Below are 20,714 nucleotides of genomic sequence, written 5' to 3' on the forward strand. Positions count from 1 at the left end.
TTATGTAATCAATGTAATAATGACTTCTGAAATATACTTTACACTATTTGCTGTAGATATTGCATATCGCGTTAACCCTCAACAAAGAAACTATTTTCTGACAACCTGAATACAGTCGACAGGGAGCTTCAAGTTTAAAACTATATTCATGGATAGTGATATGTACTACGTGCTACAATGGGAATGCCACGTGTAACCCTACAGACTCCTTGCAGCTTCCCAGATGCTTTTTCACGCGCATTAAATAAACTGCCATAAAATTACAGTGGGTATATAAAGACTGTAGAAAAGGTTACTGGTTAATTTTATAGATACAGAGAAATATACAATGCTTATCACATCACCATCATCATTATCCAACCAGCTAACTATTTATTTCCTTTTTATTTATTTTTTTTCCATTTTTGTTCAACTCAAGCGCTGTCCCTTGCTGCCCCAGGGAAAGCCAGTCACCAGTGCCACACAAGAACAATACACCCAAAGTATACATGCTACATATACTTTGCAGTAGACCATTACTCTCTCTATTCCATACACCATACATACAGCAAACACTGTACACATATCTCTTATTTTTCTCCTGTCCTCACACATACTTTACATAAAAATGCACGGAGTACCATGCATTTATGGTGTAGCTGTCTTCAAATTAAATACCATACCTTCTCTCTCTCTCTCTCTCTCTCTCTCTCTCTCGCCACACCACAAGTAAGAATAAGAAATAATACAGACGTCTGACAATGCTTCAACACCTGCAAAATCAACTTCTTTTCTGAATGTTATCATAAAGATGGAGAAACAGAATCAAATGAGAAACAATAACAATAATATTGCTATGGTTTAACAGTCAATCTAACATTTACCAAGATACAGTTCCATGTACACTTAACAAGGCTGTAGACAAGTGTATGTACTTACTCATTACAAAAGTAGCAAAAACATCTGAAGAGCTTTTGTTTAGCAGTACTTAACACACCATTATTTTTTTTAACAGTTCTATATAATACCAACATCAACCTCCCTCCCATGTGAGTGGAAGTCTATGAAATAAAATGTACATTAAGTTCACAGGCCTCGATAAAGATTTCACTGAGCAATTGAACATAACCCACATGATCTATGATACATACATACATACACAAACAAAGTATATGCATATACACAAGCTGTACAGTTTTGTCATTTTATATTGCTCTAGTAACACCTGATGCATTATACCCGATTCATTCACACTGCATGCTAGAAACAACCGAGGCTCCTCCAATACAAGAACAAGTCTTCTCTAACACACGTATGACAACACTCATCAACCACACTCCACACATCATATCATAAGCACTTGTAATCTTAAATGCTGTGTTTTTTCATCAGGACTATTTTTCAAAGACCACAGGGATAGTTATTTAGGTTTTTCATGGTATTTTTCCCCACTGATAGTGCAGGATCCTCAAGGTATCACTAGAATTGTGAAAACACTCTTGAAAACCACAATAACTTCCAATGCAACCTATTAAAACTAGTCAGGATAATGTAACAAAACATTTGAGAATAAGGACCCATGTCACCTGGAAGCAACTCGTGGTGGTAGAGTAGCACTGACTGGGAACTAACTGATCAACAACTTATACTAATGGTCTTACTAGTGACTTACAGACTCAGTTTCCTTCTCTACTCTTGTGTCTGACATACCATATATACAGAACAATCTAGGGCAATCTGGGGCAACTGAATCTTTCTTAGGTCACAGGAGTTCACAGGTCAAATTTCTATGCACTCCTGAGGCGGCGGCAACAGTGATGGAGGTGGTGAGCAGGCCCGACGGTGTGTGTGTGAGTCTGAGTGAATGTGTGTGTGCATCTGTGGTGACTACTGCGCTGGAGAGAAGTAGTTTGGCACGAGGATCCTGGCGTGCATCTCCTTGATTAGCGGCACAGTGTAAGCCACGACTTCATCCCAGCCTGGGTGGCGCCAGGCATTCTCACGCGCCTCCTTCCTCCCCTCCAGAGAGTTGTAGCCTGTGTATGATGATTAAGCTGGGTTATTGATTGACCTTACATAACTAATTTGTACTCATCTCTAAAACTTGAATTGAATGTTCTCTCAAAATAAACTGTGAGTAGATATGTTACTGGATTACTGCCTGTCTTTATATCATTTATACTTCAAAAAGTAAAACTGACTGTTGCCTATGGATGAAATGTATGGAAAAGTGAAATTTAGCAAACAAAAATTTGTATTTTAAAATAGTAAAATTTTTCTCTCAGTGAACAGTAAAAAATTGTTTAAAAAAGTGGAACTGAACTTTTCCTTTAGTTATGTTTGGATGTTCCAGTCTACCTTACATACAAGTAATTCCCTCAAAACTATAATCAGGTGTTCTGGTCTTTTTATATTCATTAATATTCCCTTGAGTATTATGGTCAGGTGTCTTAGTCTAGCATACATACTGCTACCCATTCCCCCTTAATACAGTAAAGTGTCTTAGTCTAATAAATGTATATGAATACAACTACCTTAAACATTATCTTTTGGTCAGTGCAAGGGCAAGAATGAATAGCAAGTCTTCTATTATGGCCATTCCCTCTGAAGGAGTCATAGAAATAAATGTCAGATACAGTTAATACAGTACTACAAGTAATAGTAGTGACTTACTTACTTGGCTGTCTTAGATGGTTTCACAGGTTCTCAAATAAGCAAGTAAAATTGCATACTATGATGATGATAAAGCCAAGTTAATTTTATAAATATCTGCAACATCTGACTACTATTTAGTGGCAAAATAGGAATGGGATACAAGAAAATTCACATTTCCTTTATCATTTGGCTATTTGCAGAATATCTTTCAGCACCTACTTCAATTTCTGAAAACAGATACTGTTCCTGCTTCAGACAATGTAGAGGAAACCTTTACATTTTTCTTTCTTCCTCTTCAAGATCAACACATGACCATTTGGAAACTACCTTCAACAGCATGAGGAAGATGAGAAGCTTTGCTGAATGCCAAGGACTATTTGATTAAGACCTATACTGCTAATTATCAGTGTGTCTGCCATTTGATTCTTTGCCTGGCCTTAGCAATATACATTTAAGTTTCAATATTTATAGTATGTGTCTTCTTCCCTACAACTGTGTAATGTTCCAACCATGGATGAGTGCTGTGATGGATTCTGTTGCAATGTGCTTTCTTAATATCACAGTAAAAAAAAAAAAAAAAAAAAAAAAAAAAAGCATTAGAGGAAACATCTTTTCCTAATGACTGCTATTCTTTTAAAGGACATTCTTTAATTAGAAACACATTTGACAAGGAAAATGATCTTATAATAAATTTACCAGAACCATATAGAGAAATGGACGTTGCTTAAAGAAACTACACTTAAATTTTGTAATGCTAACCCTCCTACTTTGTTAGTCTTAGCAAATTCATCACTAAAATGTAACATGAAGATTTCTCCACCAAATATGTATCAAAATGAAGCATTGTGAAGGAATGTAGGAGACTTTTATAAAAGGGATTGCTCTCAGTGTAATACTTGCTGAAATGAGAATGTCATCCTATTTACAGGCATGGAGCATCTTCCTTCATGATTCTTTTATGTATAATGTGTTAAGGGTAAGAGTTACCTATGTCAAGAGAGTGTAAGTTGAGCACAGTAGAACAACAAGGTGACACTGAGGTCCTGCCATCCCACCCTGCAGCCTGGCACTGTCCTCAAAACACCTGGCACAGTATGGCATAGTAATAACACTAAAGTCATGCAAAGGACATTGTTACTTATGCACACTGGCACAAAAAAGATATGCAAAAGAAGCAACAAAACAGTTGATAAAAAAAAATAAAATAATAATAATAATAAAATAACAAATAAATAAAAAAATAAAAAAAAAGAAACATGCATAGGAGAAAACATCAAAAGAAGGGATATCAAATAGGATTTACTATTTTTTCTTTTACCTTGAGGGGAGTTGATTCTCCTGCTAGAAATATGAGGAGTTTAGGAACATACTGAGTTATCAAGTTGGATGTGGAGGAGAACTCTTGAAAAAACAGCCCTGCTGTACTTGTATTTCTGTATTATAATAGGTTTCCCTCTTGTGAGGCCAAACTGAGATCTAATATTGCATCTCACCTTGAATAAATAAATAAACAGCAATGAACTCAGGGTAATGCTTCTCATGACCTTTACAATGATTTCCTTACTCCTTTTATAAATAATTGAAAAGTTTGCTTTACAAGGATCATCTGAAGATACACTAACCCCACAGCAAAAGTAAACTAAAACTAATAGCACTTGATAACATTTTAGCCTTACATCATCATCTCCTGATTTCCTACTCTGTGTGATGATATAAGTAAAACCTCCTTGTTCTAAAGTGGCATTGGATTCAGTTTAGGAATAGCCTTCACTGTGATGTGGCAGATCCTCAGGTGATGCCTTCAGAATACATCTTTGTTCCTACTCATGCTGCAAGTCTGATCAGAAAATGGTACAGAGATGGTAGCACTGCTCTGGTATGATTGTGCAATTCCAAGTTTTAATCACCTCTATAGTACATTGTTTACTACAACTAACACACCCATTGTGAGGAAAACATACAAAAAATTACAGATTACAAAATGCATAAGAAATGTCAGGTGTAAACATTAGCAATCATAAAATAAGATAAAAAAAAAAAAAAAAAGAAAAGAAGAAAAAAAAAAAAAACTGAGCACAACACTTAACAGCTCTTGACATGAATCTTTGTACTCTTTATGCCATTTTCCTCTTTAGTCTGTGAGTCTTATGAATAAACTCAATGAATGTCTTGTTAGAACATACAAAGAATTATAGCAAAGCAAATAAACTTAGCTTGTCATAGAAATTAATTAATTTTTATCTTATTATTCATAGATGATGAATTTGTCTTGTCCAAAAGATCTCAAAATATACTGTATATAGAGAATATGTTCTTAATGATTTTTTACTGAAATGTTTATTTATTTGTTAGGTCTGACTATTAATATCACTAAGTACCAATGAAAAATTAATGTGTTTGTCTGGGTCACAGTAAGTAATTGAGGATTTAAGGCTCACCATTTTTCTTTAAATATAAATAGTACATTTACAAACTTTTCCCATGATTTACACACACGAGTAAATATCTATGAGTAATTGAGAAAAATTAACCTTTGCCATTGTCAAACAGTAATTAAAGACAAACAACTTGAAACGATAATGTGATAATTGTAATATAAAAATGGCAGTGAAAATAAACAAACACACACACACACACACACACACACACACACACACACACACACACACACACACACACACACACACTCTCCTAGATAAATTAATAAAAAAATATCTATATAACAAAGTATGGATGCATGCAATTATGAAATAAGAGAGAAAATATTATCATGATGATTAATTTTCATATCTCTCAAAACTCATTCACTGGCTGAATTCAGACTGGCATTCCTTTTGTGCACAAACCCTAACTTACTGATCAAGCAAAATAAATTATTGAGCTGAGTGTTGACAGGATGAAGAACTGTGTTAGAGGGAAAAGACTTATCATGAGAGAGCTGATGAATGCAAAGGATGTGCTTAATGGAACAGCTTGCCAAAAGAAGAGGCTGCATCACAAGTTATCGATAAGGCATTAAAAGCTGAAAACTTATAACAGTTTCTAAAACTTAGTATGTGAAGTAGCTTAACATAATTTCCTCATTTGAAAGGAACCTAACTGTTCTTAATTAAACTGCCTACCGAGACCTTACTTTTTGCAATATTTCACACATACATTCCTACACATGCACTCACACACATGTACACTATATTCAACAAATATGTGGTTTATTTACAGTAGGAAGTTTATAAATTTACAATGAACTATGAGTCTTGCCATAACTGATGGACATGATCAAACTTTCTGGGCAATGAAGGAAACATTCTGAACAGGAGGGAAGAACTGTCTGTAGGAACATTGTATGTATTTGTCTTATGGTGTAAACCTGTGCTTTATCCCACTTCCCCACACACACACACACACACACACACACACAAAAAAAAAAAAAAAAAAAAAAAAAAAAAAAAAAAAAAAAAAAAACACTCATGTGTAAAAAACATACATTACAAAGTAAGTAAATACAGTCGCTTACTTCTTTTTCATGTGTGCCTTGATGAGGTGGCTATGGAAACACTACGTATATAATGACTGTTCCCTCTACAGACCAAACACCTGAGACAGCCTTCACCTACTGACCAATTGGAACAGTTTCTGACCAGAGTGAGCCTTACTTTCTTCACCTGACCTCAGAGGAGCACAGCAGCGGGGGGTCAAGGCACAGCACTCCCTACTGTGTGGGGCTGAAGGTGTTGGGGATGAGGATACGGGAATAGTACTCTTCTATTAGAGGGACTGTGTAGGCAACCACTTCGTCCCAGCCAGGCTTGCGCCATGCAGACTCCCGGTTCTCCTTGCGGTCAGCCAGACTCCTGTAGCCTGCACGTGGAAGCATTGCCACAGCCGGGTTAGAGCCCCACGAGTGTCAGGTCTCATCGGGTGACGGTGGGAGCTGAATGGTTAGCTCTTGCAGGTTTTGCGCTGACTGAATGACTTACTGTTCTGAGATGTTTTTGTTGTGTAAGATAAGCGAGTGGAGACACTAGAGGAATTATGTATTTATTTCATCACATGTTTCCTGTCACCACTGCATCTCATGTATGTTTATATGTACACTTCAACCTTTGATAGCATCTATATGGTTATGGTTGTCTATTATGTGACAGTTCCATCTGCAATGTTGTGTTGTTAGCATTTTGTTTATTAGGGATTTAGTACTTGATTCTGTGCTTTTGTATAATTTGGATAATAATATAAACTTGATAAGCCAGATGTCAACCATTCAGCTCTCACTACAACACTTGCCACAGAAATCAAAAGTCCTTAGGGAGATTTGGCAAAAAAAAAAAAAAAAAAAAAAAAAAAAAAAAAAAAGTAATATAAGATGTTAATGCTAAAGGTAACTAATGCTACATAAAAATAATAACAAAGCTTGACTAAAAAAATATTACAGTGCTTATATCAATGAAGTCATATGAAGATGCATCAAGACAACACCACACTAGGGATGACTTACCCAAATGTTTTAAAAGACTTGGGCTCCATTACCTCATTTACTATTTCCTTCCCCTCTCAATCAAAAACACACACACACACACAGGCTGAAGGACAATGCCTGAGCCCAACATTTCAGTATTAGGAGGTAATTCTTCTATAACCATTAACTATCAGTGCCATCAGTGTTCTGACAAGAATCCCATTTTCCACAATATGCAGAGTTAGGAAACTGCTTGATATAGAGAGAAGAAATAAAAGAAAAAGAAAAAAAATTGCATTGTACAATATATCAAAATACAATCAAATGAGCAAATTATAATAAAGAAGCATATACTTATGAATACATGAAAACATAAGAGTAAATATGTCAAAGAAAAACAAAGAAAGGAATGAGTGCCACCACCATGAGACATAAGCTTGGAAAATGAACTCAAAAGGGAAGTGAAAAAAACAAAGGCAACTTCATGACTCGCTGAGTCCTGCAAACCTCCAAGCGTGCCACCCTGGATGAAGTGCAAGCCCCACACTAACACTTCAACATCCCACAGCAACACAGCATTGCAGCCAACACTGCCACACCAACACTGAGTCACCGCCACTCTCATCTCTTAAAAATCTGGTCGTAATTTGATCTTTGAGACAACATGAAGAGCTAAGGCCCTGAACTTGTCAAATAGATTCTTACACATAACACATGGGAGCCCCAATTAAAGTAGCAGCTGCACTCATTATGTCATGCATATATACTAATAATAAATGATAAATGGTGTTGTATTACAATGATTAGTGACATTAAGGCACCTTCTCTTTCATAAGGTGGGTATATTGAAAACCATAAATGTTTCCCTAACAAAATTTATGTATTATGTAATTATCTGGTCAATTAAATAAAACAATATTCCACAAAACATGTGGTAAGGATTTACTTGCTTCAAGCCTTATATACCTGTCTGCCTTGAGTACAGTTGTGGCTTGGTATCAGTACTGCCTGCCAAGGGATCAGGTGACACATTCCCCATGCGGCTCTGGACAGACATTTCAATTCAGCATCAGACACTCCACTACATCCTCTGTGAGCACTACCAAGATGCTCTTCTATGGTGGTGAATAATGTAAAGAGAGGAAATAGAGCCATAACAATTCTTAATATTTTATTCATAAGTTTGTAGTTCTTTTGTATTGGTGAATGGAGTGAAGAAAGTGGCATGAGAACCACAAAATTTTAAGTTTTCTCTAAGTTTATTTATGTATTTAGAGGGAAGTCATTGGGAACGAAATGCACATGTTTATGGAATCTTTAAATTTTTTTTAAAGTTTACATTATTAATCATTAATTGCTGGGTATGAAATTTACTAGAGAGTGTAGCTGCAAATATCAGGGGACTCCAGTGTGTGTTTGAGCTTCACATTGCAACACTATCAGACTGGTTATACAGTGACTACCTCTACTGCTAACTTGCTGCAAGCCCAAACTCTCTACATAAAGTACTTGTCAGATGCAGCACATGCAAGTACGTACAAAGTTAACAGAAAATTTTACCCACAAAAAAAGTACACAAGAAATATCTCAACATTTCAGCTTCATGATGCTGAAATGGAAATGCACCACACAACACTTAGGTCTTGCAGAGATACTTGGGGTGTAATGTGTACACTCCTCATCTTTAATATGGTAAAATGAATAAGGGAAAAATAATGACCTTACTCCACAAGCCACAAAATCATCATCCAACACGGATATGGCTTGGTGTACTCCAATCCCTGTTTACTGTTACTTTTGTTCCTCCATCAAAAACAACACACATACAAGCAGTCATCTAACAACTGTTCAAACATGGTTGTTTTGGATGACTTGATTCTTATATTTCCTGTAAGCAAATGTTCACATATAAACTGTATACATACATGTGACTTGACACAGTCATTTCAGGAACATGAGACCAAAGAGCAAGAAGTGATGAAACAATTGGTTTGAAAATTAAACCACATCCTCATTCTTCTCGTATCTGGGAACAGCAGCAGTCTTCATGTATATGTTAGAAAGAGATGAAGTTTGATCTGGGAATACTTATGCTTTGACTGTTTGATTGCATTACCACCCACAACCCAGGCACAAAAATTAATCCCAAATTCTGTTCACAAAAAATCATTTAGGTATTGTAGCTATGAATTGGAAAGAAAGAAGTCAGACATTACATGCAAAATGCCAAAACTGAATATACGTAAAACTGCACCACAATATTCTGAAACACACATCAGAAAGTAGTAGGTGCGGCAAATAATGATCAAAGACATCTAGTGGCTGGCAAGTGAATTGTGTGGCACTACTACTAAGTGAGGTTTCAGTGAACAAAGAAGAGTGACCCAGAGTACTGGCTGAAAAGTTGTGAGCCACAGCAACACAGGCTTGTCGACACGTCCTGTAGTGGGGACCCAGAGAAGGGAACACCAGGAAGTCAGTCTGTGATATTTTCTTTTTGTGGATGTGATGGAAATATTTGGCAACACTTAATAATCCATGCAAGATACAAGTAACAGCTTTGAGTAATAAAATATAGTATGTAAATGATTATCTATCTATGAAACTATAATTGTTATATTTTCTGTACTAACTTCAGTGTTTAACATGAAAAAAAAAATTCAAGAAAAGTTAAAGTGAAGGCTCATTGCAGCTATTTATGTACCACTTGGGCCTCAAAAACTTGCCCTACGTATGGAAGCTCCTCTTGGCTATCTCCTTTTGTGGGAATGTCAACCTGGCATCAGTCCATCCCATCCAAAGAATACCATAGACTGCTTCATGACAACGCCTGGATCAACACCCCAAGAAAGCAGCACAGCTCAAAGCAGGACACTACACTACCACCACAGCAGGAGCACTTGACACAGCACAGAGATCAACTATGGACAACGGGGAGGCAATCAGGGCTGACAAGGAGGAGGAGGAGATGTAGTGTTGTACTCACACCAGATGTGATGGACGTTGTACAGGCGGCCGACCTGAGAGAAGAACCCGCCAAATGCTTCATTGTTAGCCTGGCGGAAGTGGATTGCCCTTGACCAGTTGTTGCCCCACTCGATCATGGTGCCTGGCTGGTGAGGGTGTTAGAACATGAGAATATAATAAAATAAGGAAAGCTACAAGAAGTCATCTAGGCTACATGTGGCAGCCCCTCTCCTACATTTGGGAGTCCCTGTGTGCTGGGCAGAATGGGTAAAATGTGAAGTATCAACAAAGTGATCTTCTGAATGATCAATGTGTTCCTTTTGGTGAAAACAACATTACTATGACTAATGTGCTTCTTTAGGTTAAGCTGTCTATGCTTCCATGAGAAAATTAAATTATTGTTAGTTTTCTTATCATTATTATTCAAAAGCTCCATTAACTAAATTACTTATAAATTAATAAAGCATAACTGGTAAAAATTCTGTCATCACATGAACCAAATATTGATGAAAACATGAAATAATAACCATATGCATCCACACTTTTCCTGGACACTCACCCTCTGTAGCGGAAGAGTGATGAATGGGTGAAAATGATCTATGAAACCTCCTTGATACTCTTGAAATCCAACCCAAACAAAAACTGAGCTACACTCTCCATTAATTTATTTAATTTTTTGTAAATATTGCTCTCTGTATATTCTTTAGGTAAAAAATTTCCCAGTGATATTTCTCCACTTACTTTCTCAATAAATAAATTGGGGTATATTTTGATAACTCATTACCCTTGTTTTTAATCCCAGTTTATATTTCTTTCCCTCTTCATTAACAGCATCACTTCTCTTACTAATAAACTACCCATATCTATAAAACTTCATTCAGTGCCACATAGGCCCACACTACCATGCTGTAATCAGTCTGAAACTCCACACAAGGAAGGCAACAAATGTCCCTCAATAATTCCACCAGGGTCTTGCAGTAGTTTACCTGGTTCCTCCACTCACCTTAAGAAAGTATGAGCGGATCTCATATATATTTCCTCCCTCGCGTGGGGTGACTGGCGGCCAAAAGCTGAAGGGAAGCAGGAACTGATTTGTGCGTTGTCGAAGGTATTGATTTCTGTCCTGGACCAGCTTTGAGAGATCCTGCAATGGGGAGATGGTGATGTGATAGATGTCAGGAATGTAGGAGGAACTGGCAATAATGTAAGTGTGTGTGTGTGTGTATGTGTGGTAGGAGGGAACTGCTCTTATCTTTGAAAGTAAAAGCTGCTCGTGAAGTGGTGTGATTAGGTTTATTGATGTTTTACAGGATTGAAAGTGGTGACAGAAGTGTTAGAGGGAGAAGGAAACAAGAAAATATGAAACACTAAACTTACTATGTTTGTAATCATGAAAGGAATAATGATATTTATTTGAAAATCAATAGGAGGGATTATATTTGCAATCATAAAAAGGAAAACAATCTTTAGTGAAAAATCAATAACAGAGATTATATTTGTAATGATTAATGGGAAAACAATTTTTAGTGGAAAATCAATGAGAAATTATATTTGCATTCATGAAAGGATGAATGGTATTTGGTGGAAAATTAACAATTGAGAAACATACAGAACAAAAATGAGAAAAAGACTAATTAAACATAAAGATCTTGTATTAATATTCAACTCACTGTGTCTGTGGCTATGACCTTGCTGGAGGCATCAATGGCTCGGTACCCCCCGGCATGCTTCCACAGGTGCACACACTGATCCTGGTCTCCCACTGACACTGTCCATGACCCATGAAGCTCCATGTTGCTAAGTTCCCCTTTATCCTTTACTCCCTTGACATACTCCTCACTGCAAGAGTATGGGATTCTTAAAGTGTGTGTGTGTGTGTGTGTGTGTGTGTGTGTGTGTGTGTGTGTGTGTGTGTGTGTGTGTGTGTGTGTGTGTGTGTGTGTGTGTGTATGTGTGTGTGAATCATAAAAGGGTAATGAACATGTGAATTTCTTTTGTCATGGAATTTTATATCTTAATGACAAATGCTTCTAATAATAATTATCATACATATTTTATTCCTATGTATGCATTCACAATGGTTGCTCATTAATTAAACTCATGCTCTTTTTCAGTAATTATATATCTGAGGAAAAATGATTTTGTTTTGCCAGCACTCACTAGTTCTTAAGGTACTCTTGGTTTGTGCCAGGCTTGATGTTGTGTGTCTGTAGCTCATAGATGACCTCCTTGTCTGACAACATACGAGAGTGGGACTCCTTGGTGGGCTCGATCTTCCTCACCAGTAGCTTGTTGAACCAGCCATCCTTCTGCTGGCTGCTGTGGGATGATGATAGACATCTGGGAGGGAGAGTGTTGAATGCTTTAGTGGGTTGGATAAATGCCTTTGTCGCTATGGAATGTATGGATGTTTTATGTGATGATGCTGGTAGTATACTGAGATGTGTACTGTCTTTAATCTTGCCTAGTTATTTCTTAATATACAAAAGCAGATTTGATAAAGATCAAGTTACTTTTAATGTATCACTAATCAATGTGAGCTAGAATAAATGAAATGGATGTTGTTTATGTGAAGGCACTGGTAGTACATGTTCTTACTAATTTTCCCATACTTCTCCTAAATGTATAAAAGCATGTCTGACAGAGGAAAGATTATTTCTGGTGCTAGAGAAAGTTGTTGTCACTAATATTTGTGTAGTGAGAAATGTGAGTGAGGCAATGAACAGTGGAAGAGGTCTATGTATGCACTAAAAATTCAATGGATATTTTGCTATACAATATAAAGAGGATTTCATGAAAAGAAAGTAATTAATAACTTTATTAAGATTTCTAATTCTTGTTACACAGCCATCCCAGCATCCAGCATCACCTCTCCATCTCCTGTCACATCTTCCTCCCCACCTCCTCTGATCTACCCAGCATCCACTTCCACTAATCCACACAGCATCCACCTCTAATGATCCACACAGCATCCACCACCTAAGATCCACCCAGCATTCACCTCTTCCTCATACCCATCCCAAGTCCACCCAGCATTCCCATACTACAATCTACTCAACCCTCCATCTCTTCCACTCCATACAACATCCACCTTTCACATACATCCATCACATCCACACACATAGCAACAAGTGCCCTAACCACACACACACACATATAAACAGAGGTACACTCACATCCACACGTCCCAGATCCACACACACTCTACCTAACCTCGCATCCACACAGACACCTTGACCCTTTAGACGAGATAAAGGGCAGGAACACATGACCTTTTCGACCTCGGCGGCCTTGGTAGTGACCTTCAGTGGCAAACATTAGAAAAAAAAAAGAAAAACACGCTTAGGGCAGACGACTACAGAACAGCTGATCGTAGTTACCAACGAAAATAAACAGAGGCGAAATTTGAGGAGGAAAACGGGAGAAACTAAGATGTGTTGGAGGTCGAGGACAAGATTGATGGGGGGTCGTGGTCACCTGGCGGGCGCTAATGAGCTTCACGTGAGTTACCTTGAGGGCAGGTGGTAAAGGAGAGCCGGAGAGAGGAGGAAGGTTCTTGGTGACAACATTGCACCGGCAGCCATCATGGAGGGAATTGTGACATCACCGGCCTGACGTCACTCCCATAATGCCCTACAGTCTGCGAGTTACTATGGTTACTGAGACGCGGCTCCCACACAGGTAGTGTCCGGACAGGTAAAGGTGAGGTGATATGTGGGTGGTTTTAAATGTAAGTGGAGAGAGAGAGAGAGAGAGAGAGAGAGAGAGAGAGAGAGAGAGAGAGAGAGAGAGAGAGAGAGAGAGAGAGAGAGAGAGAGAGAGAGCAATATTCAGAAACACTTGGCTGTCTTATATCAACTATATTTTATAGAGATGATTAGCCGGGTTCTCTGGTTAGTAATATAGAAATCCTTCTAATTTGTTTCTGTAACTGTAAAAAACACTCTTAAAAACCCGTGTCACTTCAAGTAGAGCCTTTTAAATGTAGTGGAAGTGCGGCGCAGAGGTGAATTTCAGAATATGGTCGAGAGTTATCATTTCCTATCCTTTTCCACTTGCAGGATAATGGCCGACCTTAAGAAGAACGGCGTGAGGATACAGGTGGAAGAGAGGAGGAATGGCAACGACGTGAGGAGCAAAGAGGACGATGACGAAGGAGAGGACAAGAAGAAGCACGACAATTTCTACATGCGTGTCTATGATGATGCAGTCGCGAAGAAAACAGCCATTGATAACACGATTATTGAGTATTGACTGGCGACTTGTCCTGTTTTTCTAGTTGTCATATAATAATGGCTTTTTTTTTTATTTGTTTATATTTTTGTTGTGATTTAACCAACTAAGCTAATCATTATACACATCCATTTTCGTGTCACCATTTCCAGGCAGACATGTGAAGTCGGTGACGGGCGTGTGGGCAGCCTGGCGCGGGTGATGGGCGGGCCCGGGCAAGGGGCGGCTTCTCACCACGCCGCCCACGCCACGGCCCTTCAGACAATCCATCTGCAGCGCCAGCACGCCCAGAAGCGCTACTCCTCCCTCGTGAACGCCATCCTCTCCCACGAGAAGGATATCAAGGTGGGCAGAATATAGATAGATGGACAGATAGATTGATAGGTTGATTGGCTGATACGGAGAGAATGAAAATAAGGAAGATGAGGAAAATGGAGATGAAGATGAAGGAAGGGAAGATAAGGATAAGGAAGTTTATAAAAGAAAACTCCTTATCATTCTTAACATTTTCTCCTTCATGCACAGGAAATGATGGAAGATTAAGGAGGGTGTATGACCATGATTCTCTCTCTCTCTCTCTCTCTCTCTCTCTCTCTCTCTCTCTCTCTCTCTCTCTCTCTCTCTCTCTCCCCTAACTTCTTCATCAGGCCCAGGAGGAGAGGAAGCGAGAGAGCGAGCTACTGCTTGAGCGGGAGGCGGCGGAGTGTGGTTTGCAGCAGGAGGAGGTGGCCAGGCTGCAGCGGCTGATTCACGCCACCAGCAGCATCACAGCCGCCACCACTGCCAAGGTCGCCACGTACTCCACATACAAGGTGAGAAAAGGCCACATAACTTGTAGTCCATTGTTAGGAAGAAAAGTTACGTGACTACGCTATATTGTAATTATGGGAAAGTTATTATTATTTTTCTCGTGATTTACGTATTGTTTAGCTTATAATAAATGAAGAATGGATAAACACTGGTAAAATGTCACTTAGCAAAGACTTTATTATAGGAATAAAGGTCAGTTAACTAGTACATTATTTGGGAAAATGCATCTTTTTCTTTCTACTTTTGAATTAACGAAAAATTAATAAAGTATAGGAAAATGCCATATTTCCTGTGATTTACACACACACACACACACACACACACACAGCTCTCTCTCTCTCTCTCTCTCTCTCTCTCAGGAGTACGTAGAGAGAAGCGTCGCCACCTTCGGGAGTGAGGCGGCTACTGTAGAGGGCGTGTGTGGCCGCTTCCGGGACCTGCTCACCCTCAGACTGCAGCTTCTACTCAAGGTCAACCTCGCATTCCGCCAGCTGCACCACGCCCGCCGGGAGCTCCTCGTCTTCGTCCAAGTTGGTCGCTGTTCATCCTCGTACTCCTAAGCACTCCGTTCCCTCACGACTTTTCTAGGACTACAAACATGATTAGTCGTGCTCCCACGACTGTTTTTTACTCTTTTTCTCTTTCTCTCTTGATGGTTTAAAATGCTTGTTTATCTATAGCCAGGATTATGAAAGCATTCTTGAAAACTCCCAGTAACTTTTCTAGGTAAGCCAAAAAGGTGAAATGTTTGAGTGTGGTTCATCTTAGTTTTCTTTAGACAAATAGTAGAGAATGAGATTTTCAGGGTAAACGCGATGATTTTGGAGCTGAACTGCATAACTACGTAACGTGAATAGTACGTAATATTTTAAAGATAGATTTCACTGCTGAAATGTATGTTTAGGAAAATTAAAGAGACAGTATTTTTTTATAAGAGCAAACACAACTATTTTGATATCGAGGTGCATGTTCGGAAACATGATAATAAATGTTTTACAGTTACTGATAGACATGATTCTATAGCTTACATACGAAATAATGCATTTTTGAAGGTAAACATATCTAATAAGATGTTGACGGGCTTGTTTACGTCGCCACACTTCTCATTGCACAGAGCGAGAAGGAGCGGGAGGGAGAGGCGCTGCTGAAACTTTACCGAGAACGTGCTGCCAGCTGGACCTCCTCTCGCAACCTGAGTGAAATGGAGGCCCGCCTTGCCGCGCTCCAGACTGCCTCCACACACACCCACACACACCTCACCCGCGTGCGGCTGGCCCTCGTTAACATCTACAGCGTGGCGCGAGCGTACCAACACTCCCTCCCTCCCCTGGGGCCCAAGGCAGCCACTGGGACCGTCTTGAAAAGGCTGCATAACTTTCTATTAGATGCTATGACTGTTACCACCACCGCTCGCGCAGCCACGCATCCAGCTTCCCTCAGACCCAGCGCCTCTAGCATACCCGCGGGGAGAGGCAGCGCGCCTCCTAAGAAGGATATCAAGGAAAGCAAGGATTCTAAGGATACTCAAGCAGCAAGGACTGAAGCAGAGGAAGGGAAGGACTCAGCAGGGCCCCGTAGAAGTAGCGGTAGGAGGCAAGGGAGGCTAACACGAGAGGGAAGCAGGAAGACAATGAAGGTGGAGACGCCAGGAGAGGGTGGGGACAAGAGCGAGGGGAGTGAGAAGGGACAGACGCCCAGGGGATCAGTGAATGAGGGTGTGAATGTTGACAAGTCGTGATGAGAGAGAGAGAGAGAGAGAGAGAGAGAGAGAGAGAGAGAGAGAGAGAGAGAGAGAGAGAGAGAGAGAGAGAGAGAGAGAGAGAGAGAGAGAGAGAGAGATAGAGAGATATCGAAATAAATATAGCAACATATGAAATACTTGTGTTCTTATCAGTAAAGTAGCAGTAGTAGAACTAGAAGCGCATCAATAGATCTTAAAAATACACCATTACGAGTACTTACTACTTCTGCTGCCACTATTACCACTATTACGTTAATCAAGCATCCAAAACACACACAGCTGGGATAGCAATTTATTAACTCGTAAACTGAACAAAAGAAAACCAAACCCAAAAACAATATAATAACTACTACACGGTGGAAGATAATATCGAGAATAAAACAACTGAGTTAAGAATACATACCTGCTGGCACACGGGACTACTAAATCTCTAATCCTTTACATGGAAACTTAAGCTTGCTTCATTACCGCCAAATCCTAAGCTAAGATAAAAGGCGGGACGATGAACCAACTCTGTCAGTCCGCCAATTTAACAGGATCACAAAGCAGTTCCCGACTTTGTAGAAAAGGAAAATAAAGGTGAAATGAAGTTAAATGTCACTCGGCCGTAAAATGAAAAGGAATTAGAGGAAAAATCAAAGCGAAAAACCGTGACACAAAAGAATACTTGTGGAATCCAAATGGAAAGAAAATAATAAAAACCTGGAAGAAAGACTGAATTGGGGTTAATTAAAAAGAAGAGAAGGAACTATGAGTAACTAACAAGAATACGCGAGTGAGTGAGTGAGTGAGTGAATGCAATATTACAGGTGAAAATTACTGAACCTTGAAAAAAAAAGAAAAGACACACAAAAATGCATACCTACTAATAAATAGTAACTTGTCTAAAAACGAGCGCATGAACAAATGAATGACTGAATTAGTGAATGATTGCATAGAAAACTACAAAAGGTGGAAAAATATCAAGTTGCCAGATCGATTCATTTCAACCCGATGAAAAATGAATGGACGACCTTTAATCTAACTTTTCTTCTTTCTTTCTTTCTTCAGGAGTAAAGTAATTTCTGTACTAGCTTTAATGAGAGCCTTCCTTCCCGTCCTCCTTCACCTTCGCTTCCTCCTCCTCATTTTCAGCTTTCCCCTCAGCCTGAAGGTCCTGCAGGAAACGAAGGACTTCCTGAGCGTGAGGGAGGCGAGGATCATACTGTAAGATGTTCTCGCTCTCCGTCGCCGCCGTCTTCAGTTTCTTGGGAAGGGAAAAAAAGAAAGAAAAGAAAAAAATAAAACTATAACGGGTATCAACTAGGAGAGGGGAAAGAGGACAAAAATACAGAAGTCTAAAATGGAAAGGGAAGACGGGAAAATAACTGCAAAGATAAAATATTTGTAAAGGGAATCTATATAAAAAGATGAATGGAAAATAACTAATGGAAACTACTTACAAGGAAAACTTAGTAAGGAACGACATTAATAAGGGATATTTAAAAATAATAAAATAAATATTTGTAAAGTAAATTTTGAAAGAAAGGGGAAAAAGGGAAATAATTGTAAGGTAAATTTAAATGAGAAGGAAAAAGGGAGAGAAAAAGGCGAAACATTACACCAAATCCAATTCCTTCTATGCAGTAAGCTTTACGAGCAAAACATGAAAAGAAAACATAAGAACATAAGAACATAAGAAATAAGGGAAGCTGCAAGAAGCGACCAGGCTTACACGTGGCAGTCCCTGTATGAAACACGCAGAAATAGATTAATAGACAACTATACATAGACAAATGGAAGCATAATTTATTGACCACACTACAACTATTACACAGCATAATAACACCTACACCTATTTTATATATATATATATATATATATATATATATATATATATATATATATATATATATATATATATATATATATATATATATATATATATATATATATATATATATATATATATATATATATATATATATATATATATATATATAGGCACCATAACAGTCTAGGATCGTTACCTGTATGAGGCTTAACTGACTTGGCACTTTTTCATCACACGTAAAATCACAGGCAATAGAAGTAGCAGTAATAGTAGCATCTTCTTCATTATCAGTGACAGAAGATACAGCAGAAAAGTCACCAGCAGTTTGTCTCCTTAGCAGTTCAGCAGCTGCCCTCACCTGCTCCAATAGTAACACACCTGAGAGAGAGAGAGAGAGAGAGAGAGAGAGAGAGAGAGAGAGAGAGAGAGAGAGAGAGAGAGAGAGAGAGAGAGAGAGAGAGAGAGAGAGAGAGAGAGAGAGAGAGAGAGAGAGAGAGAGAGAGAGAGAGAGAGAGAGAGAGAGAGAGAGAGAGAGAGAGAGAGAGAGAGAGAGAGAGAGAGAGAGAGAGAGAGAGAGAGAGAGAGAGAGAGAGAGAGAGAGAGAGAGAGAGAGAGAGAGAGAGAGAGAGAGAGAGAGAGAGAGAGAGAGAGAGAGAGAGAGAGAGAGAGAGAGAGAGAGAGAGAGAGAGAGAGAGAGAGAGAGAGAGAGAGAGAGAGAGAGAGAGAGAGAGAGAGAGAGAGAGAGAGAGAGAGATTCATTTATATATTCAAGAAAAGAATAATTCAACGTGACAACTTTTGTAAACACAGTCGTCAATTCATACTTGACTTAATGAACTCAACAGGCGGCCAGGTGATTCTGCAACATGAGCGCCAGTCACTAGGTCATGATCTCTAATTAACCTGCTCCCCGACGCCCCCGATTAGCAAACAGGTACTTACCTCTTAATCTGGAAAGGCCGGGGTCAAGGAGGTCAGCGATATGCAGCAGATCACCGCACAGGTCAACCACGCGACGGAGGTCAGCGCCAGGCACATCTGACGGGTGAGAGGGAAGGTGAGGTGAGAGGGGAAGGGAGGGAGAGTGTGCAGTGTTTTGGTTGACGTGTTGTTATTTTCTTTTTTTTAATGTTTGCTTGCATGAGATATGAAAATAGCTCTCTCTCTCTCTCTCTCTCTCTCTCTCTCTCTCTCTCTCTCTCTCTCTCTCTCTCTCACCCTGGAGCCGCCCTGCCATGATGGCCTCTATAAGGGCGTACTTGGCGCCCACCGTCACGTAGTGCCGTTCCCCCACCAGGCGGCTCAACTGGCATGTCACGGCCAGCAGCTCCGCCGGATCCCCCACGGCTCCCTTGGCCATGGTCGCCGCGGCGCGCACCATTGCCTCCACCGCCGCCGCCGCTACGCTCTCCCCACAGCCTTCACACCGCCAGACTGTCTCGGCAGGGGAAGAGGGAGGCGTCAGGACGCCACCCTGGCACTGGCGGCATCTGACGGAGCTGAGGTGGGAGCCCAGCTCGCGAGGGTCAAGGCACCGCTCACACCGGCACGTGAACAGCTTAGAGGAGGCCAGGTAGGCGGCGCGCGCACGGTTGCCCCACAGCACCGGCGTGTAGGTGTTGGTGAGGGCCTCGCCCTTAGGGATGCTCCGCGCCTGCAGGAAACAAGGACCCTTGTTGCTGTCTGGTACTAAGGAATAAATCATGAATGTTGCAAGGCTCTTTATTCCCTCCCCCACTCCCCGCCTTGCGGAGGCGAGGCAATACTCACGGCGCGCACCACCAGCATGCCGCGGTGGAACCAGTGCTGCGTGTTGGCGCCGCAGTGGTGGTTCATTAGGGCGGCGAGGGGTAGCAAGGCTCGCCCGCCGTCCACGACAAAGGCGTTGGTGTCGAACACGCCACAGATGTGCCGCACCACGCCCTCCTCTTCCTTCATGCCCAGCCGCTTCAAGCCCTCCATCACGCGCTTCTCCATGGCCTGCGCCACGCCTGAACGCCGCCGCTTTTCTGTGTTGCTCTGCATCGCCTCCACGATGTGGCCAGCCTGCGGCGCCTCCT

The 20,714-nt window shown here is 40.1% G+C and overlaps 3 protein-coding genes across 11 annotated transcripts in view; 1 reads left to right on the forward strand and 2 right to left on the reverse strand.

The window, feature by feature from the left end:
- Nucleotides 1–287: 287 nt before the first annotated feature.
- LOC135110458 (protein NipSnap-like) lies at nucleotides 288–13,727 on the reverse strand. 5 transcript variants are annotated; one of them, XR_010273285.1, is made up of 8 exons: nucleotides 13,568–13,727; nucleotides 12,218–12,397; nucleotides 11,728–11,896; nucleotides 11,061–11,201; nucleotides 10,077–10,203; nucleotides 6,288–6,492; nucleotides 3,622–3,718; nucleotides 1,799–2,015 (listed from the first exon to the last, which is right to left on the reverse strand). XR_010273285.1 is itself a non-coding variant. In XM_064022816.1 (7 exons), the coding sequence occupies exons 1-6, from the start codon at nucleotides 13,642–13,644 to the stop codon at nucleotides 6,344–6,346; spliced, it is 843 nt and encodes a 280-aa protein (XP_063878886.1). In that variant the 5' UTR covers nucleotides 13,645–13,727; the 3' UTR covers nucleotides 288–2,015; nucleotides 6,302–6,343. The 5 variants fall into 5 exon arrangements, 3 of the variants coding, with proteins under 3 accessions (XP_063878886.1, XP_063878885.1, XP_063878887.1); XR_010273284.1 differs by lacking the exon at nucleotides 3,622–3,718 and having other exon boundaries at nucleotides 288–2,015; XM_064022816.1 differs by lacking the exon at nucleotides 3,622–3,718 and having other exon boundaries at nucleotides 288–2,015; nucleotides 6,302–6,492.
- On the forward strand, nucleotides 13,642–16,967 carry LOC135110457 (uncharacterized). 2 transcript variants are annotated; one of them, XM_064022813.1, is made up of 6 exons: nucleotides 13,642–13,759; nucleotides 14,119–14,304; nucleotides 14,443–14,635; nucleotides 14,938–15,102; nucleotides 15,460–15,630; nucleotides 16,215–16,967. In XM_064022813.1, exons 2-6 carry the CDS (start codon nucleotides 14,123–14,125, stop codon nucleotides 16,836–16,838), a joined length of 1,335 nt encoding a protein of 444 aa, XP_063878883.1. In that variant the 5' UTR covers nucleotides 13,642–13,759; nucleotides 14,119–14,122; the 3' UTR covers nucleotides 16,839–16,967. The 2 variants fall into 2 exon arrangements, with proteins under 2 accessions (XP_063878883.1, XP_063878884.1); XM_064022814.1 differs by having other exon boundaries at nucleotides 13,646–13,753.
- A 152-nt stretch (nucleotides 16,968–17,119) lies between these two features.
- The window catches only part of LOC135110456 (SET domain-containing protein SmydA-8-like), a 26,237-nt gene continuing 22,642 nt past the window's right edge, over nucleotides 17,120–20,714 (reverse strand). For 3 of the 4 annotated variants that reach the window (XM_064022811.1, XM_064022809.1, XM_064022810.1), the window contains exons 2-6: nucleotides 20,425–20,714; nucleotides 19,873–20,308; nucleotides 19,597–19,692; nucleotides 18,851–19,032; nucleotides 17,120–18,087 (exon numbers count right to left, since the gene is read on the reverse strand). The exon at nucleotides 20,425–20,714 is cut by the window's right edge and continues 597 nt beyond it. In XM_064022811.1, coding sequence (XP_063878881.1) covers nucleotides 17,917–18,087; nucleotides 18,851–19,032; nucleotides 19,597–19,692; nucleotides 19,873–20,308; nucleotides 20,425–20,714 — 1,175 coding nt within the window. In that variant the 3' untranslated portion in view covers nucleotides 17,120–17,916. Of the gene's footprint in view, nucleotides 18,292–18,850; nucleotides 19,033–19,596; nucleotides 19,693–19,872; nucleotides 20,309–20,424 lie in introns of all 4 variants that reach the window. The other variant, XM_064022812.1, reaches the window with a different exon arrangement.

The sequence above is a fragment of the Scylla paramamosain genome, chromosome 20 (genome assembly GCF_035594125.1).
Source record: "Scylla paramamosain isolate STU-SP2022 chromosome 20, ASM3559412v1, whole genome shotgun sequence".
Lineage (NCBI taxonomy): Eukaryota > Metazoa > Arthropoda > Malacostraca > Decapoda > Portunidae > Scylla > Scylla paramamosain.